Source organism: Melospiza melodia, chromosome 15, assembly GCF_035770615.1.
Source record: "Melospiza melodia melodia isolate bMelMel2 chromosome 15, bMelMel2.pri, whole genome shotgun sequence".
NCBI classification, from domain to species: Eukaryota; Metazoa; Chordata; class Aves; order Passeriformes; family Passerellidae; genus Melospiza; species Melospiza melodia.
The window spans coordinates 14,945,816-14,973,435 of NC_086208.1; the positions used below are offsets into that span (position 1 = coordinate 14,945,816).

At 47.4% G+C, this 27,620-nt stretch overlaps 1 protein-coding gene across 4 annotated transcripts in view; it reads left to right on the plus strand.

Moving 5' to 3' along the window:
* The window catches only part of CHD2 (chromodomain helicase DNA binding protein 2), an 85,369-nt gene extending 59,006 nt beyond the window's left edge, over positions 1–26,363 (plus strand). For all 4 annotated transcript variants that reach the window (XM_063169898.1, XM_063169897.1, XM_063169896.1 and 1 more), the window contains 26 exons: positions 1,013–1,229; positions 1,836–1,925; positions 2,790–2,980; positions 3,981–4,169; positions 4,663–4,825; positions 5,194–5,346; positions 5,919–5,990; positions 7,066–7,215; positions 7,802–7,950; positions 8,459–8,555; positions 9,288–9,380; positions 9,856–10,029; positions 10,910–11,085; positions 12,529–12,570; positions 13,526–13,665; positions 14,374–14,512; positions 14,647–14,797; positions 16,106–16,228; positions 16,466–16,594; positions 17,336–17,476; positions 18,579–18,713; positions 19,584–19,762; positions 20,312–20,411; positions 20,880–21,096; positions 21,832–22,081; positions 22,916–26,363. In XM_063169898.1, the coding sequence (XP_063025968.1) occupies positions 1,013–1,229; positions 1,836–1,925; positions 2,790–2,980; positions 3,981–4,169; positions 4,663–4,825; positions 5,194–5,346; positions 5,919–5,990; positions 7,066–7,215; positions 7,802–7,950; positions 8,459–8,555; positions 9,288–9,380; positions 9,856–10,029; positions 10,910–11,085; positions 12,529–12,570; positions 13,526–13,665; positions 14,374–14,512; positions 14,647–14,797; positions 16,106–16,228; positions 16,466–16,594; positions 17,336–17,476; positions 18,579–18,713; positions 19,584–19,762; positions 20,312–20,411; positions 20,880–21,096; positions 21,832–22,081; positions 22,916–23,249 (3,994 nt within the window). In that variant the 3' untranslated portion in view covers positions 23,250–26,363. The remainder of the gene's footprint in view (positions 1–1,012; positions 1,230–1,835; positions 1,926–2,789; positions 2,981–3,980; positions 4,170–4,662; positions 4,826–5,193; positions 5,347–5,918; positions 5,991–7,065; positions 7,216–7,801; positions 7,951–8,458; positions 8,556–9,287; positions 9,381–9,855; positions 10,030–10,909; positions 11,086–12,528; positions 12,571–13,525; positions 13,666–14,373; positions 14,513–14,646; positions 14,798–16,105; positions 16,229–16,465; positions 16,595–17,335; positions 17,477–18,578; positions 18,714–19,583; positions 19,763–20,311; positions 20,412–20,879; positions 21,097–21,831; positions 22,082–22,915) is intronic.
* Positions 26,364–27,620: the final 1,257 nt, after the last annotated feature.

The window sequence follows — 27,620 nt, forward strand, 5'->3', positions numbered from 1 at the left end:
ATGCTCATTCTGTGCCTTTTTGTCCCTGAAGGATTTAGCACACCTCCCTTTCAAGTGAGGTTTTTACCCACCTTCCTTCTGCAGCTTGGAGGATTTCAAATGTTGTCATACCCAGCTGCATTGCAGACACTGCAAGCAGGAGCTACCTAAAGCATGAACTTAAGAAACCTTGTGTGAAAACAAAAAGCATTTTCCCTGTCTGGGCCTGTTCACATGATGGATTTGGCTGAGCCTGGTACATATAAGCTCTAGATTTCCATTGACTTAATGGGAAAAAGTGGTTTCTGGCTCAGTGTGCTTATATACTCATTGAAATCTTTGAGAGATGTCCTTCTAAAATTAGGCCACTGATTCCCCTCTGCCTATTTTCCTCCAGTTTGGAGTAATCATAGTTAATTTTTGCACGTTATTGTGCCATGTTCAGTCTGGCTGTCCCTGAGATCCACTTAGAAGTGTTCAAATTACTGTTTTTGCACTGCCCCTCTCTGTCCTTGTTGTGGATTGCTGTTCATGTGGAGCACAGTAAATTAGTAGTTATAGCTGTGCTGTGAGACCCAGCTAGGGGAAAGAGAAATGATTGCATCTGACTCCATCTTATCAGAAGGCTAATTAATTACTTTATTATACTATATTATTCTATACTTTATTACATTACATCTAAACTGAATCTGCCAAGCACTCAGCTCTGCACACACTGCTCTGAATCTCATGACTGTCAGCCCACAGTCCTGACACACACACATACACACTTGGCCCTGATAGGGCAAGGAGACAAAATACCATCATTCTAGGTAAACAATCTCCATATTGCATTCTACTTTTGCACAAACACAGGCACAGCAAATGATAAGAATTATTTTTCCGTTCTCTGAGGTTCAGAGAGCATGAATCCCAGAAATATTCTTGGGAAGAACTGTCCCTTGTTTTTCTCTGTGAAGAGAAACGTGGGGCTACAAGCAGTGGCAGAAACATGCACTCAGACAGCATTTCTGTTTGTTCTCCTCTTCCTCAGGAACAACAGCGTGATCCTGGCTGATGAGATGGGACTGGGCAAGACCATTCAGACAATATCATTCCTGTCATACCTGTTCCATCAGCACCAGCTCTATGGCCCTTTCCTGGTGGTGGTGCCCCTGTCCACCCTCACCTCCTGGCAGAGGGAGTTTGAAGTGTGGGCACCCGAGATAAACGTGGTGGTTTACATTGGAGACCTCATGAGCAGGAACATGGTGTGTAATCAGAGAGCAAAGGGTGAGGGCTCAGGGAGAAGCACTGGGTGCACAGCAGCAGCTCGTGTGCGGTGTGTGTGACACACAGTCAGCTGGAGAGGCTGGTGGATAGTGCTGGCAGCGTGCAGGCAGCTGGAGCTGGTGTGGCTGAGTGTGTGGGTGTAGCTCCCTGCTACAGGGAATTTTGTGCTTTATTTTGCCTCGTGGAGTGAGTGCAGGAGCGCTGGCTTCTCTCAGAGCCAGCACTGATCTGGAGTGAAACATGGAGTGAGAAGTCCAGCAGTGTAAAATGCTTGTCTTCAATATTTGGGATTATTCAGACAATGGAACACACAAGTGTGGGGACTCCAGTGGTGTCTGCAGTGAGGTGATGTGTTCATTAATGTCACAACAGCAAGTTAACCTCATTTTGTTACCTGTGCAAGCTGAACCATGTGTGCACTAAAACAAATTTTTCCTTAGGCACTTGAGCTCATGAAATGGCACCTTAGAACAACAGGGGTTTGGACTTGGTTGGAGTCTCTGGCTTACAGTTACACTAAAATAACAACTGTTAACTCTTTCCTTCTGATAAGGTGTTCAAGTTAAATTTGTTTCCCCTCACAGATCCGTGAATATGAGTGGATCCATTCTCAGTCTAAAAGATTGAAATTCAATGCACTTATCACAACCTACGAGATCCTCCTGAAGGATAAGGTGAGTCATTTCTCCAAGAATGTTTTTATTTAGACTTACTCTCATTTTCAAAGGAGAAAGCCAGTTCTCAGCTAGTGGGTTTCACCTCTTCCCTCTGTGGTGCTGGATAACTACAGCCACTATTTGCTTTTCCTTCCCCGTTTTCATTTCCTTCTACATTTGCAAGCAAATGTGGGAATGTGGGACACATTTTGCAGTGTCTTCACTCTTGTACTGCACAGTTGTGCTATTTTTTTTTACATGTAAGACATCTGGCAGGATCCAGCAGTACCTGGGTTTTTACCTGGTTTAATTTAGGCTTGTTAAGAGGACAAACCGTTAGACTGAACTGCTGGACACAGTGTTAACAGTATTTACATTTTTACATCTACAAGAAATCTGTCTGTTTAGGAAATATGCATCAGCCCTGTCAGTGTATCACTGAGTCCTACAAAAAAACTGAAAGCTTAAAAAAAAAGAAAAATAATTTAAATCAAAATTCTTGGATTATTTGAACTTTTTAGGTTTGTTCATCTGCTCTCCTGTTCTTGCTCCAGTGGGACCAGTGCTACCCAGGGCCCCAAGGGCATGGAGAAAGGGGGGGAATAAGGAGCTGGGGAAGGACTGTGCTTCCCCAGGATAGGTGTACTTGCTGCAGAGCTATTGAGATACAGCAGGAGTGTTGTACAGCATGGCTGATTTTCACCTTTTCCTTTCTTGGAAGACACCTTGGTCCCCAAATTTTGTTAGTAAGAAGATCCTGTGAGGGTGCAGCCACAGGGACGCACACAGTGCAGGGTTTCCTGCCTTGGAGAGAGACAATGTGCAAGGTGGTGGGGCCTGTCTGACCCAGCATCTCCTGGTTTTTTCCTTCTTTTCCTCCAGACTGTCTTGGGAAGCATTAACTGGGCCTTTCTGGGCGTGGACGAAGCCCATCGGCTGAAAAACGACGACTCCTTGCTGTACAAAACCTTGATTGATTTCAAGTCCAACCACAGGCTGCTGATCACTGGCACCCCCCTTCAGAACTCACTCAAGGAGCTCTGGTCCCTGCTGCACTTCATCATGCCAGAGAAGTGAGTCTCCTTCCAGGCCATCCAAGAAGTGTCTCTGTTCCATTCTTGTCTGTTAAGTGGGCTCAAGGGAGTGCAGGATGGCAGAAATCCCTGAATTTAAAGTCAGTGGTGTGACAGCAATGATAGGAGAACAGACATTAGAGGGGAAAAATCAAAGGTTAAATAACTAACATGAGGAGTATTTCTGGCAGCAAACTGAATGGAGAAACCTGATACATGCCTTTCAAATCTGTCTGCTGTCTTGCAGCCTTCTCTAAAAAGCTGAAGTTGTTTGAAGCAATCGTTTCAGCCATTTCTGAGCTTTCCAGTACACTGTGGTTCAGGCACCTCTGCCAACCATTTCATGGCAGCTCTGGGGGTGCTGTCTGGCTGATTGTGTGTCCACAGTGTAACAAATGTTTTGTTTCCTTTAAAATAAAGTGAGCTATGGGCATCTCTAAGGCTAAGGCAGGCATGCCTCAAAGCTCACTGAAATTATGTTTGACTGCAAGGAGAGCTGTGCCGCAAAATCTTTTTTTTTGGATGAAATAAAGAGTGAAGGAGAGGCTTGAGGTCTCCCAAGTGGAGGAGAGCAGATCTCCACATTTCAAAGGAGCTGTCAGAGGAAGCAACAATCCCAAAAGAGCCTTCAAAGCAGGGTAAATCAGTCCAGGTGTCAAAGCTGTGCCTGGGGGAGGCACCGTGGAAAATTCAGAAACTGCTGCCAGGTAAATGCCAGCAGAGTGAAATAGTGGGAAACTTGGGATTTTGGGTCCTGGGTATCAGTGTGGAGCTCAAATATAAGATGTTAGGAAGATGTCTAAGCCCAGAGATCTTCTAGCTTTGCCTGCAATCTGTTCAGTTAACCAGGGCAGAGTGAATCTGTTATCTTCCACTGTGTTTCCATTAAAGTGCTGCTCTCCTGTCTGTGGTGCAGCAGGAGTGCATCCAACAGCTGCTGTTTGGTGCCATAGGACAAGAGGCATTCTGACACCTCCCTTCTCCTCCTTTCTGTTGCCAGGTTTGAGTTCTGGGAGGATTTTGAGGAGGATCACGGGAAAGGAAGGGAGAATGGCTACCAGAGCCTTCACAAAGTCCTGGAGCCGTTCCTGCTGCGCAGGGTGAAGAAGGATGTGGAGAAATCCCTGCCAGCCAAAGTGGAGCAGATCCTGCGGGTGGAAATGTCTGCTCTGCAGAAGCAGTACTACAAGTGAGTCACTGAATGGGTTACTGGCAGTGCCAGTGGAAATGGGCACATCTCTCTGAGGGCACTGGACGAGTGTCCCAGTGTTCTGTGCATCCTGTGGCCTTCAGAGTGCAGTGAGGCACCATCACCTGTAGTACTGGGAGCTCCCCAGCAGGAATATGAGGTAGAGGAGCTGATATCTTTCCTTCTGGAGGATGGTTTTGTAGAGTGATCCAGTTCAACTGGCCAGTTTTGCAAGACAAAATGTTATGTCTTTCCTGGGGGAGTGACAATATGCACAAAGTTGGGATTCAAAAAATATTAAACAGTGATAATATCAATAGGAAAGTCAGGTCAGGGTTTTTAGAGAAGAAAGAGGATCCTGTAAGAGAAATGAGAAGAAATGGAGGCAGGCAAGTAGACTGGTGCCTGAATGAGCTGTTCCTGAAGGTTTTGTTCCTCCAAGGCTCTGCTCTGCAATGAGTAATGATGACGACTTTAATTTTCCTGCCTGCAGGTGGATTTTGACAAGAAACTACAAAGCTCTTTCAAAGGGAACAAGGGGAAGCACATCTGGTTTCCTGAATATTGTGATGGAATTGAAAAAGTGCTGCAACCATTGCTACCTTATCAAACCTCCTGAGGAAAATGAGAGAGAGAATGGCATTGAGACCCTGCAGGTGAGTGGTGTCCTTGGTCACCACCTTTTTCCTTAAATTTCATTATTTTGTCCTCCCAACAAAATTACATCTGGTGAAGCTTTTTCTGTGGCTTCTTCTTCAAAAATAGTTCTCTCAGCTAAGACATTTGAACCCCCAGCCCTCCACTGCTACTGCAGGCAACATTTTATGGCCTCCTAGAGCAGGAGCTGTGGGCAGTGTACAATTTGTCTTGTGTGATTCATTGTGAGTGTGGGCTCTGCTGTGTAAATCCAAATGATTAGATTAGAGATGTACAAGAGATGAATGACCCCAAAAGGAGCAGGTCTGTGCAGGTCTCTGTGTGATGCACATAAGGGTAAGATTGGAAATGATGGTTATTTCTTCAGTCTTTGATCAGGAGCAGTGGAAAGCTGATTCTCTTGGACAAGCTGCTGACCAGGCTGCGCGAGAGAGGCAACAGAGTGCTGATCTTCTCCCAGATGGTGAGGATGCTGGACATCTTGGCAGAGTACCTGACTATCAAACACTACCCTTTTCAGGTGAGAAACATCAGCATGGAAAACAGCGGGGTCCCCTTGAAAGTGTGGGAAAAAGTGGAGGGAGCTTGAGCAGTGGGATTCACTGAGTTCCATCAGCATGGAAACATCAGCATGGAAAACAGTGGGGTCCCCTTGAAAGTGTGGGCAAAAGTGGAGGGAGCTTGAGCAGTGGGATTCAGTGAGTTCCCCCGAGGCTGGTGGCTGGGATTACAGGTGGCACTTACTGGAAGGAGCTGGGATGTCCCTTCCTTTCAGCATGGCCCCATCTCTGCAGAACTCCTCTGACAGGCCCTGTTTGGGCTGTGTCATGTGATAAACCCCGAGGACAGCGAGCACAGGGAGCCTGGCTGGCAGCCTGTAACGGGAGCTGCGGTGTCACCCGCCCTGTGCCTGCTCCCCGAGCATCCCCCAGCCCTTGTGACACAGCACAGATATTTTTAATTGGTGGCTATTTTTAACAATTAAGCGCTGCAGGCAGCACAGGGGGCTGCAGGGCTGGCAGCACTCGGCTGCAGCAGTGCCTCAGGGCTCCTTTACCTTCTCTCTTTTCTCACTGTTGTTGGTTTTTGCAGCGCTTGGACGGCTCGATCAAGGGGGAGATCCGAAAGCAGGCGCTGGATCACTTCAACGCCGACGGCTCCGAGGTACCACAGGCTGGGCAGAGGGTTTGTGGCTGAGCCACAGCTTGGCACTGACTCCAGGGGGTTAGCTCAGAACAGTTCTTTCCACAGGAGCCCAGGTGCTTTTAAAGACACGGATATGGCAGGCTTTTCATATTTCATATTACTTGAAATAGCTCACATCCAAGGAGCAGGGCAGCAAGTCACATTTCCAGAAAGTTCTGAAGCGGCTGGGAACGGCCAAAATTTAGTAATTCTCTCCCTATTGGTCTGGAGAATGAGATGGTTGCTGAGTGATTCCAGTCTGAAGCTGGTTTTGAATATGAAATGACAGAGGCAAAAGAAGGATTTTAAGTGTTGGCAAGCAATGGATTCCAGTGCTGGAGGTGAAAGTCTCCAGTGTAATAGGAGAAGGCATCTGAAACCTCTCATCTGGGCTTGCTGACTCACAGTGACTGGTGCAGGACACTTGTTTTTGTGTCAGTCAGCCCAGCTGTGAGAAATACCTTTCCTCACTTCAGGAGCCTGGGCTGGAGCAGGATTCTTGGCTCACACAGGGATTCTGAGGAATTGTGGTTGTAGGAAAGTTAACAAAAGGAAGTGTGAGGGGCAAAGAGAAAGAAAGGCCACAGAACCTGCCCTTTTCCCTGTCCTGAGGACATCTATGGGGGCTCAGGCATCTTGGCACTAAGATGGAACAGTCTGTTCATTGCTGATCTCACTCCTAACAGGATTCAGGCAGCAAAAAGCAGGTGTTTGCCTGCTGCCTTTGTAGGAGCCTGGTGAGCAACAGGGTCTGACCTTCAGAAGTAACAATAAGGTGCTCCTGCCTTGAGCTGCTTGTGTTGCTCTCCCAAATTGATTCATCCCTTCAGCTGGGCCAGCACTGCCTCACCCTGGGTCTGGGCTTAAAGACTGGTGCTGCTCAGCCTGCATGAACAGGAAAGGGAAGGAAATATGAGAAGGAAATCCTTTTTCTGCTTTAAGAAGCATGAGTGCAACAGAGCCTTCCCTTTTACAGCTTTTGAGTCACCACTGCTATTTTATGCCCACAGTTACAAGCTGGTTAACTCATGTTTTTTTTTTTTTTCCTTCTCAGGACTTCTGTTTCTTGTTGTCTACAAGAGCTGGAGGGCTGGGAATTAATTTGGCCTCTGCTGATACTGTTGTTATCTTTGACTCGGACTGGAACCCCCAGAATGATCTCCAGGCTCAGGCCCGAGCCCATCGGATCGGACAGAAGAAGCAGGTCAGGAGAGCTGCTGGGTTATTTCACTCTGGCTTCAGTGTGTGCACCTAAACACCCTCTCACCTCACCAAAGCTTCTGAAAACATGGGCTTGTTGTCCCAGTCCTTGCTCCAGGGAATCTCATTTAGAAAGTAGGAGACAAAAAGCAGCCCGGATTTGCCAGGTGCCAAGTCTTTCTCTTGGTTTTGAGCATACCCAGAACCCAACCCATGGCATTGCACTTCTCAGCCTAGTCCTTGTGGACTCTGTTCTTTCTTGCCCTGAAAAACTTAAAAGGTAGAACATCCACCTTTTCTAGGGGTTATTGGATATGTGAAAAGCTAGTTTGGTGCTAGTTTGAATTTAGAGTGATTGTTTCAGAAGATTTTTGCTCTGTGCTTAGGCACACTACAGGGTCTGTGTTAACCATCTTGATTTTAACTGGATTTCCTGAGATACAGAGTGAATGTATTTGTTTTTCTTCTGAAAAAGCACATCTGTACAGGAAGAGACAATGTCAGCAGCCCAGTGAAAGCATCTGAGGGATGCATTGCTGTATCAGCAGAGCCTGTTCAGGAAATAGCTGTGGTCTCTTTTTGCCTCTCAGGTGAACATTTACCGCCTGGTCACCAAGGGGACAGTGGAGGAGGAGATCATTGAGAGAGCCAAGAAGAAAATGGTGCTGGATCATTTGGTTATCCAGCGTATGGACACCACTGGCAGGACTGTTCTGGACAACAACTCTGGGAGATCCAAGTACGTGGCTGTGTCAGGAGGCAGAAATGTCTGGAGCACGTGGCATAACCAGCCTCCCCTGCTGGCATTTCCCAGGATTTATTTGATAGGGTTCAGGGCAGAAGGCTAATAAATCATGGCAGCTTCCACTGATTTGGCTTCTGCAGCCATTTATTTGGATACATAGGATAAAGATAATCAGAAATTCAAGATAGTTTTAGGGCACCACTTGTTTTTGCTTCTTTCTCTCACCCAGAGATCATCCTGGTCTGAGGGAACCTGGCTGTGGAACAGCTGCATTTTGGCAGTGACCTCAGATTCTCTTCATTTCCCCCAGTAGATGGAGGTGGTTCCCATTGCAGACTTTGTCTGTGCTGGAGCAGGAAAGAGAATAATAACAAAGCTTTTTATAGTGCTGGGTAGAAAACTTACTCCTTGCTTCAATTGGGAAAAACTTTGGTATGGTTTTGTGCTGTAGGAGTTCTGACTGAGCAGCTCAAAACACCTTTTCCTTCTTTTCCTCTTGCAGCTCAAATCCCTTCAACAAAGAGGAGCTGACAGCTATTTTGAAGTTTGGAGCTGAAGATCTTTTCAAGGAGCTTGAAGGGGAAGAGTCAGAGCCTCAGGTAGTTTGAAATTGAAATCACATAGCAGTTTGTAGTGCTCTCCAGGTCTGCAAGAAGGACTGTGTGTGGTTGCTCCTGCTTTGTTCTTGCCCTGTGCATGAGAGGAGGTTGGTGAATAGGACATGTGGGAGTCTGGAGAAGCTGGAAGCAGAGTCTGGGATTGTGGGATCAGGGTTTGAGGAGAGCCTTGTTGTTGGGAATTAAATGGTAATGGTCACCCAGGGGGTCCCTTGCCTTCTGAGGATTATTAGCTAGTGACAGCACAGCCTGCTGAAGGCTCCTCTCCCTGCCTCTTCTGAGCACTTGCTCAGCACCTTTTTTGGTGGTTCTGAGCGAGGCAGGAGTCAGCACAGGGCAGTGAACAGGTCGCTCTCTCCTGCCTTAGTGCAACATCGCTTGACAGTTTAGCATTGAGTGTTTTGACCAATTCTCTTAATGGTCTAAGCAGCAGAGCTTCTCCCCAGGGAGACAGTCCACAGTTCATACATCTCACTGCCTGGAAATTTTCCCCACTGTTCAGCCCTGATGGTCCTTTCCTTCTGTTCTGTCACCTTATTTGTACTTTGCTGTCCCACTTGAGACAGTTCATCCCTGCCCTCTGGGATGACACCCTGCAGACATTTGCACTTTATTTAGCTCATATCAGCACACCAGCCTGTTCTCAAAGCCTCTTACGTCCTGCTGTGCCTGGCACCCTCTGCTTTATCCCTCCTTCTTCTCCCTGACTGGCAGGAGATGGACATCGACGAGATTCTGCGTCTGGCTGAAACCCGGGAGAATGAGGTGTCCACCAGTGCCACCGACGAGCTGCTCTCACAGTTCAAGGTATGGACACCCCCAGGCTCTGTGCTGGGTTTGGGAATGTGGCTCCCCACACCCTCAGGTCAGTAACAGGCAGGAACACCTCGCACACATCTCAGAATCACAGAACGGTTTGGGTTGGAAGGGAACTTAGAGATCATCCAGTTCCAACCCCCCCCCCGAGGTAGGTATTAATTTAATTTCAGGAAAGTGGTTTTGAAGGCTGTGAATAAAATGCAGAATTTACCAAATTTGGAAACAAACCCAATAATTTACAAATACTCAGCAGTACTCCTTAAACTGCACGTACTTCCTCAAAAGCTGTTAGTCCAAAGAAGGGCAGGGAGCCAGGAATGTAGTGGCATAGGGATCAATTATGGAGTAGTTATGGAAGTGTTGGCAGAATTCCTGTGGAGAAGGAGTTGAGGCTTAGCAGACAGCTCTGGGGTGTTCCTGCCAGGGGAGGGAATTGCTAAAACTTCTCCTTTGCTTGTAAAAGGTTGCCAACTTTGCAACCATGGAGGAGGAAGAGACAGAGCTGGATGAGCGGTCCCAGAAGGACTGGGATGATATCATTCCAGAAGAGCAGAGGAAAAAGGTGGAGGAGGAAGAAAGGCAGAAAGAATTGGAGGAAATCTACATGCTGCCTCGAATCCGGAGCTCAACGAAAAAGGTACAACCCATCATGAGGGGATGAGAGGCTGGAGGAGAGAGCTGCCAAAGAGAATGCTCAGGGGAGGCCTCCCTGCCATCTGAGCATCTTTCCTTCTCCAGAGCTGGTTGGGATAAAGCACAGAGGTAGCACAGTGACCTCTTGTTGGCACTGTGCATTGCACCAATGGTTTGGGATGCAGCCTGAGGGCCCAGACTGGATTTGGTGTGACTCATCTCACCTTAGCAGACAAAATCAAAAGAATCTGCAGTGACCACAAAGCAAAGCACCCAATTGTATTGGATTTTGCTGCAGATTTTGCCATTTTTTGGCTGTCTCTTTTCCTTGGGCTCTCTAACTCCCTGGGTGACTCTTGCCTAAATCTGGATCCTGAGGAGCAAAAGAGATGGTGTCTTCCCAAGTTCTTCTTTATGTAATGGGATCTATCCCAATCCAAAAGAAAGCTGACTGTGCAAGGATGCTCTGCTGGGATGTGAGACTTGAAGGGGTTAGAACTGTTCTGTGGGCTGAGCTGGAGAAAAACATTGATGTGAAAAACACAGAGATGGATAATTCATGTTGGATGAATCCAGATCAATTTCTGAGGTGTCCTGGCTTTCAAAATAGTCTAAGGGACTGTGGCATAAACTCATGGAAATCAATATTTTAACATCTCTTAGTAGATCAAAATTCAACTGTGAAACTGGTGGCTGTAAAAGGAGGATGACCACCACTGTGCAGCCTCTCTGGGCTGGCCACAGGGGCTCCTGCATCTTCAGGAACGGATCCTCACGTGGTTTACAGTCCATTAAATAGTGCCAGTGCACTGGGGACAGAAAAGGTTGCTAGCTGATGAGATGAGCAGTTGATAACTGTCCTGCTGTTTCTCTGGTACCTGCAGGCTCAGACAAATGACAGTGAATCTGATGCAGAGACCAAGAGGAGGCTTCAGAGATCATCTGGGTCAGAAAGCGAGACCGACGACACCGACGATGAGAAGAGACCCAAGCGCCGGGGACGCCCTCGGAGTGTCAGGAAAGACACTGTGGAAGGATTTACTGATGCTGAAATCAGGAGGTCAGTGCTGGGCACAAGGGACAGTTCAGAAGACAAATATAGAAACCCCATGCAGGTGGGGAAAATCCCAGATTAATCCAGGATGTGTTCACCTGTAAGCACGTCAGTGGTTGGGCAGAGCTGGTTCACTGGCACAGCTTCTGCACCTTTATATAGCTCAGTTTGATCCCAGCTGATGGCCTTTGCATTCAGGTCAGTGCAGAATGGACTGGATTGTCTTTAGCCAGGCTACAGTGAAGCTGGTGCCTTCCTAAAATTAATCCATGCTGTAAGTGCCCCTTGTGGGCCAAGTGGATGGAGCTCATGCTGTATAACATGTGAAGAGGTCTTAGGTGCCATGAACTGCAGAGCTGGAGAAGCCAAGGTCTCTGGCCTTCCTGACATTTTTCTGGCAGTCATCCTGCTGATTTAAGCTCTCAGTGAAAGGCAGGCTCTGGCAAAATGACCTCATGAGAAGCACTGGTCCTGTTGATCTGAATGTGTCAGTGCCTGATGTCAGCTGGAGACTGCATTTCAGAACATTGTTTTCTTCTCCTATCTTCTAATTCTTGAGTCTTTCCCAGAGATCTTTGTCTTAACAGCTCTACCCAGATGTTCAGCCAAAGATGGAAGAGAGGGAGTTATGAGTTTTCCTTAACTCTCTATCTCTGAGCTGGTATATTTTTAAGCAGGAGATAACAGAATTTTTGGGCTGTGATAGCTGCCTCATAACTATCTTGAAACCATGGAGCAGGAGGACATGTTACAATATGCAATATAACAGCCGTTTAGGTTATTGTGATGTAGCAGAAAGGGGCTGAAAGAATACAAAATGAAAATAAGAAGGCAGAAAATTAATTCATTTAAAAAATAACCTGTAGTTGTAGCCATTGTGTCTATTCCAGCTCAAGGCAATGTTTGATTGCAGCAACTCTTGCTCTAAAGATGTGTTAGCCACAGCAGGGATTTTCACAATAAAAATAAGACATGAAAATAAATAGCAAACCTCATCTGCAAACCTCTGTGATGGATGGAGCCACATTTGGCTCTTCTGTGATGGGTTGCTACATTTACAGCCCAAGCTTTAAAATTACTAATGACATTGATTTAATGCCTCTTTTCTTCCTGGAAAAATGAAGTTAATAATTACCAACATGGTGTGAGCCAATGCTTTCTTCTATTTTTTTTTTTTTTTGCCCTACAGTAACCACTCTCCTTTTCTTTTTTACCCCTCATCTGTCAAACACTCAACATTCATAACAATGTTGTGTTCTTCTCCAGCCAAGGTCACAAAACTCTCTGTGGGGGCTAATGGATGAGGCTTCCCAGTGCTGAGCTGCTCAGTGGGGAATGCAAGGGTGATAATGTGACAGGCTGTAATTAATATATTCAAGCACATTTGTGATATAGGACCTACTTTTTATGGCAGCTAGTTTAGTTTTTTAATTTTTTTTTTCTCCTTAGGTTTATCAAGGCTTACAAGAAGTTTGGATTGCCTCTTGAAAGGTGAGTCTCAACCTGGCCCTGCTCCAGAGGTGACCATGGAGGCACATTGTGCTCCTGGGCACTGCAGGCACTCATTGCTCTGGGTGTGTGACACAGCCTGCACAGACAGCACAAGCCTTGCTGCCCTGCCACAGAGCCCAGGCACTGCGGGGCACTCCCTGGTGCCTCTGTTGATGGGCACTGATGAATGCTGGCTGAAAACCAGCTGGAGCAGTGGTGGTGCCAGGCTGTGACACAGCAGGGTCCTGCTGGCACAGTCCTGCCCTTGGGGCATTCCCACTCTGCCCAGAGAGGAGAGGGAGCAGCTGTCAGGACAACAAATGCTGCCCAAAACACTTGCCAAGCTCCTCTGTGCACGTTAGCCTCAGGATTGAATTTGGAGTGTCTTTCCAGGCCCTGTCCCTCCTGAAGGGAAACAAAGAGAGGCACCATCCTTAAACATGGATCTGCAGAGCTCTGGCTCTGGAAAGGTCTCAGGGCTGAGGCAGAGTTCCCTGAATGTATTATAGGAGAACTTCAGTGCATTTTTAGCTGGTTCTGCTCTCCTGGTATGAAACACAAGGCTTGCATGTGAGTCTTGATGTTACTGAGTTCAGGCAGGCAAAAGGGACAGCAGATGGCAGCTTTGGACCATCAAATGGAGTTAATGTGGGACTGGGAAAGCCTGAGGGAATACTGGACAGTCACAGAGGGTCCCTGTTGTCCCCAAGAGAGACAGTTCTCACCTTTGCTTTGGTACTAAAAAATCCATGTGATTGGATCAGTTTTACTACATCTGCACTGCAGCTGTTAGACCCAAAAAAAAGACAAAACCTGGATTGTTTCCTGCACAAACCCAACTCGTGCATGTTTTATACATTCACATGTGTACAGCACTGAGCTGTGAAACAATGGAATAGGAAATGGTTGAGAGAGGAACTGCTGTATCTCACACAAAGCTGTCCCTGTTCCCCAGGCTGGAGTGCATTGCCCGGGATGCTGAGCTGGTGGACAAGTCTGTGGCTGACCTGAAGCGTTTGGGGGAGCTCATCCACAACAGCTGTGTGTCAGCAATGCAGGAATATGAGGAGCAGCTGAAGGAAAATCCAGCAGAAGGTAGGCAAGGGGGTTGTTAGGGTGGTTTTGGGAGTGTTCCATGGAGCTTGTGAGGAAACCATTCCAGTGCTGGACAGGGAGGCCACGTTGTGACTTGGAAGCAAAGAACAAGAACACACTTAAACCACCCCAGCTCTGCCAGGCAGCTCTCACCCTCAGAGAGGAGCCCCTGAGCTTTCTGCTCAGACTGGACAGTGCCTCTTGGGTCTGTTGGCTTCTGCTGGACATGAGTTTTTGTGGGGAGAGGCTGAAGTGACCAACTCATGGAATGCTGGGCCACAAAGCAAGGCAGATCTTATTTTAACTGGAAATCAAACTGGTGCTGTGTACTCCACAGTAAAGCTGGGTGCACAGCAATTCCCAGAGCTGGAATCACCACCCACTCTCTGTCTGGCTGCTCTTTGCTGTTTGTTTGGACATACAGAGTCAGGGATGGATTTCCTGCTGGGTCTCTGCCTGCTGCAGCTGACCAAGACTGCAGAATCAACAGCTCCAGTCTACTTAGAAGTATTTTTAAGAAAATGGTACTGGGAGGTGTTTAAATTGCAGATCTAAGTGAGTTAGTGGAAGAAAACTTATATTTTGGGCCTTATGTTTAAATAAGAGGTTGCAGGCAAGGTCTTGATCACTGTCTGTGGAGCCATTTTACAGAGACACTTCCTTCTGTAAGAGTTCCCTTAATTAATGCTGTGTTTTATTGCTGAGCAGGGAAAGGACCTGGAAAGAGACGAGGTCCTACCATCAAGATTTCTGGTGTCCAAGTCAATGTGAAATCCATCATCCAGCACGAGGAGGAGTTTGAAATGCTGCACAAATCCATTCCCTCGGACCCAGAGGAAAGGAAGAAGTGAGTTTGGCTAAGTAGGCAACGCAGAAAGAGGCTGAGGGAGTTTGGGTTTTGTAGTGGGAAGAGAACAGCCTGGATGTGTGGATTTGCTTTGTCCTCCACAGCATTAAAAGCAGTGTTTGCAATGCCTTTAGGTACCGCCTGACGTGCCGTGTCAAAGCTGCTCATTTTGATGTAGACTGGGGAGTGGAGGAGGATTCTCGCTTGTTGGTGGGAATTTACGAGCATGGCTATGGAAACTGGGAGCTGATTAAAACAGACCCGGAGCTGAAGCTGTCTGATAAGGTAGGTGGCTTTGCTTGCTGCTTCCACTGGCTCCATTGCTCATAGCAAACACACCTCATGTACTCCAGAAACAGATGGTTATGTTTGTAACTACTCCAAAAACCATGATCAATGATAATGAGGAAGACAGTGGCCTTCATGGAATGCTGCATGCTGGATGGAAAGCAGAGTTGTGTTGTTTGGTGGGCAGTACCAGGTGAACCACACTCAATTGATGCTGACATGTGTGGTTCCATGCACAGGATGGAAGAGGCTGTGACTTGATGTTTCCTTGAGCATCTCACAAGAAGCTGAGTGTGAATTTCTGAGTGGAAATAATTTCTCACAGATTTGACAGTGCTTATGTTGAGGCTGGTCTGTGTTAGCTTCGAGGGTATGGTTACACGACTGGGACTGGGAATGGCAGCACAGCCAGCTGGAAAGCCTCCATCTAGTTCCTCTGTTCCTCAGTCATCCCCACAAGAACAGTTTACAGGCACCATGTTGATGATCTGGGTTAAAAATAATCCACCATCCGTTGTGTCAGTGTGGTGGAAGGAGTGTGGAAACTGCAGCGCAGGGCTGAGGAGCACTGGGAGTCTGCACACCAGCTTTGCTGCCAGCCTGCAGCATTCCCCTGACATCCCTGCTGGTGCTTTTAGCTGAGATCAGGCTCTGCCTGAGAGCCCTCCATGTGTGGAGCTCAGAAAGGCATTTTGCAATGGAAACAGCTGCCTGAAACACGCCACCCATTTTCCAGTGAAGTATGAAGCAAACCTAGCTGGCAAGCTGAGCTATTTCCTCCACAAAGTGTCACCTTTCAGCCTTGTTTTCCACTAAAAATTATGCATCTGTGCCCCTGCTGTAGCAGTGTCTCAGGTTACCAGAGTGACTGGGCTGCTGTGACCAAGCTGCCACAAACAAATCCGAGGTGTCAAGGCCACTGGACTCAGTTTTGCAACTCAAAGTCCCAAATATAGCTTGTAAAGGATTTTTTCCTTCAGGAGACCTTAGCAAGCTTGCAAGGCTTAGCAAGCCTTGGGATCCTTTAACTTGTGCAGGATTCCAAGGGGAGGGATGCTTGCTGGGTAGGAGCTTTGCCTTTGGCCACACAGGGACAGTCTGAGAGGGGAAGGAAGGCTTGAGCATTCTTGTTCCCCCAGAAGGTGCAGCATCTTCTGCTCTTTGCTGGGCCTGGAAGGGCTGCTGCTAATGTGTAAATCTTTTGTCAAGCTTTGTGCATATGGGTGTGTATATATATATATATATATATATATATATATATATATATATATATATATATATATTTTGTTTTCTGCTTTATCAAAGATCCTACCAGTTGAGACAGATAAGAAACCTCAGGGAAAACAGCTCCAGACCCGAGTTGATTATCTACTGAAACTGCTGAAAAAAGATCTGGACAAGAAAGAAAACATGAAAGATGGGGAAGAGGTGAGATGTGGCCTCTTGATTCTGGGGGTTTCAGCGGGAGTGGTTGGCTGATGGCAGGAGACACTAATAATAATAAGGGGCAGGTTATTGTTGCTCTTACTGAAGGATTTGGGCTCATCAGGCTTCCTGCCAGCCTGCAGGACCTGCAGCTGTTTGCACAATGTTCAGGAGATGGGAAATGTCCCCAGGAAGCAGCTGCAGCTATTTGCTTTCCCTGACTTGTTCTGTTTTTACCAGGGCAAGCTAAAGAAGAGGAAACCCCGAGTGAAGAAGGAGAACAAGGCTCCCAAAGTCAAAGATGAGCATGGGAATGAGCTCTCCTCTCCTCGGCACTCAGACAACCAGTCAGAAGAGGGTGAAGTCAAGGTGAGTCAGCCTTGGTGGCTTTTCCAGGTTTCCTTGGGCTCTGCTGTGACTGCCCAACCTCACCTTGGAAAGCATTCCCAGCAAAGCCCCCAGGAATCAGAGGCACTAAAAGTGAATTCTCACAGGATTGGCAAACTCACAAAACCACCCATACAGCTGTTGGGTGTGAAAGAAGGACCTTTCCCACCTATTCTTTCAGCTCAGTGCTTTAAGAGATTTGGGGCATCCCAGAATGGCCACAAACATCCCCACATCGACTTGGGGGAAAGGTTGTCTCAGGACAAAGCCTGTTGCCCTTATAAAGGAGAGAAAGAAGAATTGTTTCCCTCTCCTTTTGGGCACGTCAGCCCGTGGTGAAGCTGGAGTTTACCAAGGTCATGCTGTTGCTTAGAAAATGTTCAGACTTTGAGTGGTTTGGCTTGCAGTCTGAGGCTTTTTGTTCGTGTGCTGATCAGTATCTACCTCAGGGGCTGATCGTTCTGGAGTGCAGCTGGCACAGGAGAGCAGGGCTGCTCTGCAGCTTGCCAGCTTGTCACAGAGTGGGGCTGCTCTGCTTTTCATACCCTTTTGTCACCTCTGGGGGGATGGCAGCTGCGTGAGCAGGGCTCGATGTCTGCCTAAAGAGGTGTGAGGGTAAATCTGGATGGACCTCAAAAGTTGCCTGTGTTTTAAGGATGTTTTATGGAAGAAAATGTACATGAGGTGAGGGACTCCAGCTTTGTGCTGTGACTGATATTCTAGGAGGATGGCTTGGACAAGAGCCCAGTGAAAAAGAAACAGAAGAAGAAAGAGAACAAAGAGAACAAGGAAAAACAGACATCCTCTAAGAAAGAAAAGGAAAGCGATAAGGAGAAAAAGAAGACAAAAGACAAGAAGGAGAAGGTATGTGATACTTTCAGGAGCAGCATGATAGGGAAGACCCTGAGCTGGACAAACTGTGAGACTTAGGATTAAAGGCCTTGTGGGATGAGGGGTATCCCTTTTTCAGCCCTTCTGAATCGCCATAAAAAGTAGAAAAGGCACTATGTCCTAAAGCTTCATGGAATGTGACCAAAACGGAAGAGATTTTGTCAGGCTGCCTTTAAAGTACAGCTGTCCCTGTGACATGGATGTGGCTACAGAGCTGATGCTAAGGAAAGAGCCTGGAGCACTCAGATCAAAGTTCTGTCCAGCTGTGATTTATCACAGGGCTGGCAGGTCCTCGTCTGTATTCCCCTTTAATTTAAACTCACCCAAATGACCCAAGTGTCCACACCATCAAGACTGTAAGTTGTCATTGTCACTGTTCAGGACTCAACAGAATGAGTGTTTCAACATCACTGGTATGCTGGAGACTCAAATGTCTCCTGAATTTTGGGTACAACTGCCCTGAGGCTGGGTGCAAATTGGAAGGGGGGTAAAAGCTTCCATAATAATGACCTGAAGTACCTGTCCAAGGAACAGGTATGTACTACATGCCCAGTGTGTTTTGACACTGAGGTCATAAGTGCAAACTAAGAAGTTTTGTTGCCTATGTAGGGGAAGGTTTGCTTTCCAGAGATTTTTGGTGTGGCTTTGATTGCAAGTAAGTCATAGAAGTAAAAATATACATGAACAGGCCATGATTTGAGAACTAGTGATATCACATAAAGTTGCAGATGCTGGTAGAGATGAGACTACCCTGAGCTCTGTCCTTTGCAAGGGAGAGATACTCTTTATTTTAACCTCTCTTCCAAGTCTTCAACTTTGGTTTCTTCCCATGAGTGTGAATATCGTGTTCATGTCCAAACTGTTGGCTCTGACTTCTCCCTTCTCCCTCATGGATGACATAAAGTTAAACAGAGCCATTGCAGCTCAACAGTTGGAGATTTTGGGAGAAAAATTGTAGGAACAGTGCCCAGGTTTAGTAGCTGCCAGTAACAATAGTGTGGAGGTTGTTAGCTGGGTCACTGGGGATCCTCCATCCTGGCTCATTGTGTGATGTTTGTAATTTGTCCTTGTAAAGCCTAAAGGTGCAGAGGCCAAATCTGGAAGTAAAGGGAAGAGATCACAGGGTCCTGTCCACATCACTGCAGGGAGCGAGCCAATCCCCATTGGAGAAGATGAGGATGATGATCTGGACCAAGAAACATTCAGCATAGTGAGTATTTTGTATTTTCCTTGGGAAATGGGAGGGCAGTGCTGAGAGCCCAGTGAAGTTACAGAACACCCTGCAGCCTTAGATTCCCTCTCTTGTAGAAGCCAAGGAGCCACAGAAGTTCTTTCAGGCAAGGAAATGCAGGGGAGTTTTGAGGGTGACCTTGTTGGAGGTGCAGAGCTGTGTAAATGCTCTCATAGCAAACATGCCCACAAGGCTCATTGTAAAAATTGCCTTTTAGTAAAATTATCATGGCAGATTCTCCTTGGCTGAAATACCACTTCTTAAAAGCAGTTCTCTCAATGCAAATCTCTGTATTGTTGAAAGTCCTGTGGGGTTTTTTGTCTTTTTCTTTAACTTTACTTCTGTGATGTACAAAAGATCCAGGCAGGCAGTCAAAAAAACTGTCTGATTCCTTATCTGTGCATAGTGTTGATGTGCCCAGGCTGAAAAATGCAGTGCTTTCATCTCATGTCTGCTAGTTTTTGTAAAAGCAAGCATTAAAGTGACCAAAGATGGGATTGGACAGGATTGAATTGAGCAGTTTTTCAGCTGGGGTGGCTGGTTCAGTGTGTGGAGGCTTGGATACACTTCCCTGCGTGCCATGGGATCCATGCAGGGGCAGACCATGTGTGCTTACTGCTTGCAAAGCAAATTGTTCCCTCCTAAAAGGCAGGGGCAGTGGAGGTGGGGAAAATCTTGTCTTTTATTGATGATTGTCTGCAGCTTGTCTAACAATTTGCTATTTTATAGCTGATTTCTCCTTGCCTAATGGCCAGATAAAGCTAAACGAGGTTCTTTTCGATTAGCAGGGCAATGATGTAGAGCCCTCTGACAAATTAATCACTGTCTCCTCTCTGTTGTTCTTTCAAGTGCAAGGAAAGGATGAGACCAGTCAAAAAAGCACTGAAGCAACTTGATAAGCCTGATAAGGGACTGACAGTCCAAGAACAGCTGGAGCACACACGAAACTGCCTCCTGAAAATCGGTGATCGCATCTCTGAGTGCCTTAAAGCCTACACTGACCAGGATCACATCAAGCTGTGGAGAAGGTGAGGGATCATTTTGTTTTCCTTAGCTGGTCTAGGGTATTTTGAAATAATAGTCAGAGGCTGCTGGGTTTTTTTGTGGATGGATGTGCCATTTGCCTCTTATTTAACCCATGAAATCTTGTGATTTCTGCTCCACTCAGTCTACAAATTCACAGAATTATGGAATGGTTCGAGTTGAGAGGGACCTTAAAATCACCCAGTTCCAACCCCCTGCCATGGGCAGGGACACAGTTCACTGGACCAGATTGCTCCATTCAGCCTGAACCTTGAACACTTCCAGGGATGGTCTTCCATCACCAGTCCCGGGCAAATGTTTTGTCTTCAAGTTGTCCTGGTTTCATTAAAACTGATTTCAAAGCTAAATCATACAAACCACTCCAAACCTCTTTATTTTACTTTGAAGAATATGGTTCCAGCCCTCCTGATCATCCTGTTCTGAGCTGAGACTGTTTTCCAGAAAGGGTAGAAGGAAATTGATGTTGGTTTGGAAGTCATTGGCAGTTAAACTGCTGCTGTAGCACTTAACAGAAAATGTTTGTGTCCTTCTAGGAACCTATGGATATTTGTGTCAAAATTCACAGAATTTGATGCCAGAAAACTACACAAACTCTACAAGATGGCTCATAAGAAAAGATCACAGGAAGAGGAGGTGAGACCTGAAGTGCTTTTCCTTTAATTTCTGTCCTTAAAAGTTGCTGCACTGGAAGTGCCAATTCTTTCTGCCTCTTACCGTGGGTGTTCTTTGTTATTGGCCCTGTGATTTTCTCAACATCTAAACAGTCTGATTGCATTTGCCTTCTTTTCTATGTGGTATTTCTGGTCACTTTGTCCTGGCTGTCCTGACCAAGCAAAAGCATTGTTTGGTGTGGCATGTGATGTTCAGTTGCTCTGTGGAGTGAAAAGCCTGGGCGTGCTGCCCTGTAGAGATCAGGTGTAGAAGCAGAGCTGCGAAACTCTGCCTGTCCTCCACCACGTTTGTGCCGTTCTTGAGTACAGATTTGGCTCACCTCAAAGAGGCAGGAAAATCCAAAGCCTGGCAGACAAGCTTGGCTCACAGTCCTGCTCTTCTGGTGGGAGAGCAGCTGAGCTGTATCCATCCCTCTGTTCCCCCTTGCAGGAGCAGAAGAAGAAGGAGGACATGTCCAGCATGAAGAAGCCGTTCCGCCCAGAGCCGTCAGGCTCCAGCCGCGATTCCGTGATGTCCCAGTCCCACGTGCCTCACAATCCCCACTCCCAGAAGATCCACATGCCCCCTTCCCACACCCAGCAGCAGATGCACGGCCACCCCCGGGACAACTACGGCCACCCAAACAAGAGACATTTCAGCAACACAGGTGAGCCAGGCTGGCAGGCCGGGAGAAACCTTCCCTTCTGACCTAATGCTCCTGGACACAAATCCTTCTGGGACTTGTGGCTGCTCAGGTTTAAAGGGGATGGGATAGAACATCTGTGCTTACTGCTGGGCTAGAAAACATGGTGATGTAGTGAGGAAAAGAATGTGAGTAAGATTTGTGAGGATGATAAAAAAATAGTGATAAAGAAATTTGTGACCGTGTTCACTGGGGTCTTAGGATGAGGGAAGAGACAAGAATCTGACTTCATGTTTCAGAAGGCTTGATTTATTATTTTATGATATATTAAAACTATACTAAAAGAATAGAAGAAAATATTTCATCAGAAGGCTAGCTAAGAATAGAAAAAGAAGGAATCATAACAAAGGTTTGTGGCTCGGACTCTGTCTGAGCCAGCTGACTGTGATTGGCCATTAATTAGAAATAACCAACATTGGCCAATCACAGATCCACCTGTAGCATTCCACAGCAGCCGATAACCATTGTTTACATTTTGTTCCTGAGGCCTCTCAGCTTCTCAGGAGGAAAAATCTGAAGGAAAGGATTTTTCATAAAAGATGTCTGTGACAGAAATTCAAAGAATAAAATGGGCCCACGTTGTTTAGGGAGGAGAAAGTTAGAGTGTCAATAGCTATTATTTCTTGGAGAATTCAGGGAAGCAAATGGGCTTAAACCAAATCACAGCAGAGACTCAGAGGTGCTCTTTGCCCGCGGCAGACCGAGGAGACTGGCAGAGGGATCGAAAGTTCAACTACGGCGGCAACAGCAACCAGATGTGGGGCGGGGAGCGGCACCACCAGTACGAGCAGCACTGGTACAAGGACCACCACTACGGGGAGCGGCGCTCGCGGGGGGACCCCCACCGCAGCTCCGGCAACTACCGACCAAACAACCTGTCCCGCAAGAGGCCCTACGAGCAGTACAACAGCGACCGCGACCACCGCGGCCACCGCGACTACTACGACAGGTGAGCGATGGTCTGACTGCGTCTGGACGCACAGGGGTCTGCTGAGCAAGGCAGAGCCTCCCCTGAAATGGAAAATGTGAACACCCTCTCTCTGAATTGGTGTAATTTTGGAATTACGGCAAAGCAGGAGTAACAGTTTTTTGTTAGGGAAGAAAATATAAAATAAAGTAAACAGTGCAGTAATACAAAATAACACTGACAGAGTCAGAATAGAGCTGACACGCTGTGGATGTCAGCAGTCCCATTAAATGGTGGCTGCAGCCCTCCTGCAGTGCCAGCTGTGGTTCTGTTGGAGCAGTGGTCCTGTAGAACAGTGTAGTCTTCCTCTGAAGGAAGGTAGTAGTACCTCCAGTGTAGTGTAGATGAGCCTGATCTTCCTCTGGGAATCCAGTGGAAAAGGCTGCTCCTCTGGAAATCCAGTGGGAAAAAGGCTGCTGCTCTGGGAATCCAGTGGGAAAAAGGCTGCTCCTCTGGAAATCCAGTGGAAAAGGCTGCTCCTCTGGGAATCCAGTGGGAAAAGGCTGCCTGTGGTCTTCCAAACCTCTGATTAGATCCAGGTAGGAATGCTTGGCTCCTCCCTATGGGCGGAGCTTCTCCCAATGGGATTATGTAATTTTATCAGTCATACAGTGACACTCATTGGCCGTTAACAGAAGAGTATTTCCCAGAGGGAGGATTGGTTGTGGAAGAGATAAAGGAAAAGTAAGAAGGTAACTAAGAAGGTAACTGCTTCACAGATAGGAATAGAATACACACACCCATTTCCACCCTAAGACATTGCCCTCACCTCAGTGGGCTTGGGGAGCTGATCTCCATCCATTTCTCTCTGCACAGGCACCACCACGATTCCAAACGCCGGCGGTCCGAGGACTTCAGGCCTCAGAACTACCACCAGCAGGATTTCAGGAGGATGTCTGACCACAGGCCACCCATGGGCTACCACGGGCAAGGACCCTCGGACCACTACCGGTCCTTCCACACAGACAAACTGGGCGATTACAAACAGCCCCTCCCTCCATCCCACCCTCCGGTGTCGGACCCTCGCTCGCCCCCCTCGCAGAAATCCCCCCACGATTCCAAGTCACCTCTCGATCACAGGTCACCTCTGGATAGGTCATTGGAACAGAAAAACAATCCAGATTATAACTGGAACATTCGGAAAGCGTAGAGCGACGGAGAGGGCGAAGGGCACGTCCGAGATCCTGGGATTGGTGCGACGGTGGCTGCTTTCTCCAAGCCAGCAACCAGAAACTCTGAACATGCTGCTATCATCTGGCTGGGTCAAGGAGGAATTTGGGGGAGTGGGTGGAGGAAGATTTTCCCTAGTTCTTGATTCTGGTTTAGATTCCCATTTCCTTTCCCCTTTTTTACCATTGAACTGTTCTGTCATGGAACCAGCCTTGCTGCCTCGTTTGTTGTTTTGTTTTTGTTTTCCTCAGTCCAATGGACCCAAGGGAGTTTTTCCCCAGCCAGTGTTTCCTCAGAAGGAGAAGGCAGATTGATGCTGCTTAGGATGGTGCAGAAGGCTGTGTGCCTGCTCTGACTTGATGTTACGTGACAGATGCTGCTTTGGGGTTGGGGATAAACTGGTTGGGCTGGGATTTGTGTGTCACCAGCATGGGGCAATATATTCAAGGAAGGACAGGGAAGTCCCTCAGCAGCCAAACTTGGTTGAAAGAGGGCCTTGATGTCCTTGCAGAATGACTCCAAACGAGCTGGAGCCATGCTGGTGACAATTCATCACTTTCCTGGCCATGTTATAATTTTCATGTCTTTATCCATTTCAAGAAACTGGCTCTGCTTTGATTGCTGTTGTGTCACCTGCAACAGAAGAGGTGGGGGGGGATCTTCCTCCCTTCTCCAGAGCTGGAACTGGCAAATCTTGACTCTGGGGGTAAGTGTGAGCTGGGAAAAAAAGGCCAACAAAAGGCTTGGTTCACTTCTAACCATCAGGAAAGAAATTGGGGTGAGAACAGTATTTCCCAGTGGACAGGGCTCAGGAGTTCATAACAAAACTCTTCTCTTCTGGCATGGGCAGCTTGGGTGGTCCAGGAACTAACAGATGCTGGCTGCTGCTAACAGGTGCAAGATCAAAAAATGGCTCTGGGGATACTGGAACTCCTAATCTTCCTGCCTCTGGTCTTTGGGCAAATCATTTCTCTCTGTGCTTCACAAAGCAGTGATCACAAACCTTTACTGTGACTGAAGGATAGGGGATGGTAGAGCAAAGTGAAATAGGAATCCAGTGGAGTGATCACTGCTCAGGGAATGGTCACCTTCCAGCAGTCAGCAGTGACTCTGAATTGCTAAAAGTACCTGCACTTATAGACCTTTTGTTTGTCTAAATTGGAAACGAACCTGAGGACTTGGCACCTCAGTGAGCAGGGACAGAATGAGGAATTCCTTGGAGCAAATGTCTCAGAGCCCAGCGTGGCAGAGGGAAAAGAGGAATGTGCAGCCCAGCTCAGTGAACTTCAGGGCAAACACTCCAAGTATTCAAACCACAGTATTTGATGCAGACCAGCATCCATCCTGGACACTGGTGTGGTGAGGGGTTGGTTGTGCACATCCTGCTGGCCAGAAGCACCTTGGGTGATCATTTTTCAGGTTGGAGTTCCCTGGAGACCACAAAGGCTGCCCTGAGCGTGGTGTCTGGGGCTGCATCACCATCACCACCCAGAGCTCAGTATTAAAGACCAGGCTGTTCCAGACTCCTGTTTGGCAGGGCACAGAAGCTGGGCCTCCTATTAAGATGCCAGTATTTGACTCTAATAAGCTGTGATGTCCCTTCCCCAAAGGACTGAGGGCAGATGGGTGTTCAGGGCTGGCTTCCTGACTCCAGGCAGTGCCTTGGAAGGTGCATGCAAACTGACACTAAAACTCCTCCATGCAGTGTATCCCTGGAAATCTGCTGCCATCACTCCTCCCCATCCCGCTGCTTCACGGGGACACACGGGAAGTGCTTTGTTCCCCTTTTGTTTTTATGTTGCAAGATTTCCACCGAATTCAGGGCAGTTTTATTTCCTTAGGGGCACCTGCTGCCCTGATAAAGTGTTACACTTGTGTTTACCTGTGCAGCGTGAGGTGAAGGCAAGTCTTCCACAGTCCCCCTCGAGGGGTGGGAGGTGTGGAGAGAGCCCCTTTCCGTGGTGTTTCCCACTAAGCTGTGATTGCAGGCTGTGGTATTCAACAAAGAGGTCCTTTCTTTTCAGAGGTATTAGCTTTTAATGTGAAAATGGAGGTGGCCTCAGAGGGGCAAAGAGAATTGCTGTTTTTGTCACGGTGGGAAGTTTGTGCCATACTCATGTAGCAAAGGCAGTACTGGCAACCAGTGTGAGGGCTGGTGCAGGAGAGCTTTGGATCCCAGCAAGAGGCATTTTCTGTGTTGAGATGTGGGGGTTTCTGCTTATCTGAGGTTGGTTGGGATTTCCTTCTTGTGCAACAGCAAAAGCTTTACCCATATCCACTGGAGAGCTGTCCCCACTGTCACTTTAGCCTGATGTTGGAGTCACATCATGTCCACTCATGATGGGTGAATGTTTGCTGGGTTTGGCTTTAGTGAAGCTGGAGAAGGAGATTTGGGAGAAAGTCTTCCCTGAGCACACACACACACTTATGCATTTTATGTCCCCTCAGCATAGGGACCACAACCAAACACAGTCACGGGGACAGGAGTGGGATCAGAGGGGACACATCCACAGCCATAAACTTCCCTGTGGTGTTTGTGACAGCTTTGGTACAGCTCTTCCTTCCTAACCAGCTGTGGGATTCCCTCCAACCTCTTTGCAGAAAATAGCAGTAACTTGCTGGGGTTCAATTTAAATTAAAAAAAATAAAAATAAAAAGAGTTTTTCAGCCTGACCTCTTTGGAAATGGTGTAAAGTTACGAGTTCACATGGTGGAAATCCTGCAGACCAAAACTTGCTGTGGGGACAGGCGATGTGGTCCCAACCAAAATGGACACGGAACCGAGTGCTGAAGTCCTTGTGTGAATGGTTTGTGATCCACACAAAAATATTTTTCTGCTTTCACCCGTTTCCTCCCCACCTCTGCCTCCCCTCTGGGGAGAGAAGGACTCTTACTGTAAAAATACGGACTTTTAAACCTGTTGACTAAAAACAGTAATTAATATTAATTTATATTTGTGAAAGAAATGCCACTGTCCTAGTGATTTCTGATGTAAATATGTTGTTTATATAGTATGTATGAAATTTTCCTACATTGTAAAACTGCTGTACTTTTGATTCTTGTATATTAAAAAGTGTTACTGAGATTTTCAGAAGGGCCCCAGTGTGGTGTCTCTGGGGGCTGCTTTGGGATCACAGGGCCCTTTCCTGCCAGCCACAGCCAAGCCACCATGGATATTTTCACTGTGCAGGAATAAGCATGTTCTGCTTGGCTGTTTTTACATAGTTTCACAGTCTGTGCTGATGGAGACTTGGAAGCTTCTTCAGATGGGAATTTCCACCTGATCAGAAGGAGCTGTACATTCTCTAACCCAGATCCACCAGGATTTCACTGGGATGATACTGGTGATTATGTTTATCCCACCTCCAGGTTTTATGGATTTCTGAAGATGTGTAACTTTTCTTTTTTGCCTTTTCTGGGGAGAATTCCTCTTTCTCTAGAAGAAGTGTTGCTGCTGCTGCATCAGTGAGTTCTCCTGTCTGTCCCCAGCCCCTCCTGGGCAGGATGTGCCTCTCCAGGTGGGATGTGATGGCATCAGTGGCTGCTTTGGTTTGGTCTTTACCCTGCACTGCTCACACTGAGGCCCACACAGAGCAGGGATTAGAGCCGTTCCTCCCAAGTTATAAAAGCTCATTGTAAGAAGCACTTTTCACACCTGTAGCCACTGGGTCCAGCCCTTCCCAGTCTCTCTGCTGCTGAGCCAAGTTTCAGCCAAGAGTGAAATTTCACAGCTGAGTTATATGCTCCTGAAAAATGGATTTCCTAATGGAAAGAGTGACTGGCTGTTGGCCATGGGGCTCAGCTGCAGGGAGGCACAGGGGCTCAGGGAGCTGGGCTGGCTGTACGTGCCTGGGTCAATCTACCTGAAGTCTACCAGTGACTTTTTAAACGTTTTTGTTTCTATTTAAGCAGGCAGGTAAGGATGTGAGCACCCTGATGCTGCCAGGTGTCTCCCCCAGCCCTACCTTGCACCCACCCCAGTGAGGGGACAGGGCTGTGCTTTACAGAGGGGCAGACCCTCTAGAGGGAGCTGGTTCCTAGCAAAAAGCTCATTTTTGGTGAGCAACATCACTCTGCAGTTGTGGCTGCTCCTGCACAGCTGGTCGTGCCTCACCCCAAGCACTCAGAGCCCAGGACAGTGGCCAAAGGCCAGGGCATGGGCAGGCACAGCCAAAGTGGGGCTCAGGCCCCAGGTGGTGGCACTTGAGCTGCTGCCCATCACAGAGTGATGGTATGGGACCCTGGATCCCGCAGGGGCTGCCCCCTCACCAGCCCTCAACATGGTCTGGAAAGCAATCTGAACCTCTCCCAGGTGCCACCAGGCCACCACTGCCACCACCAATGTCCCTGC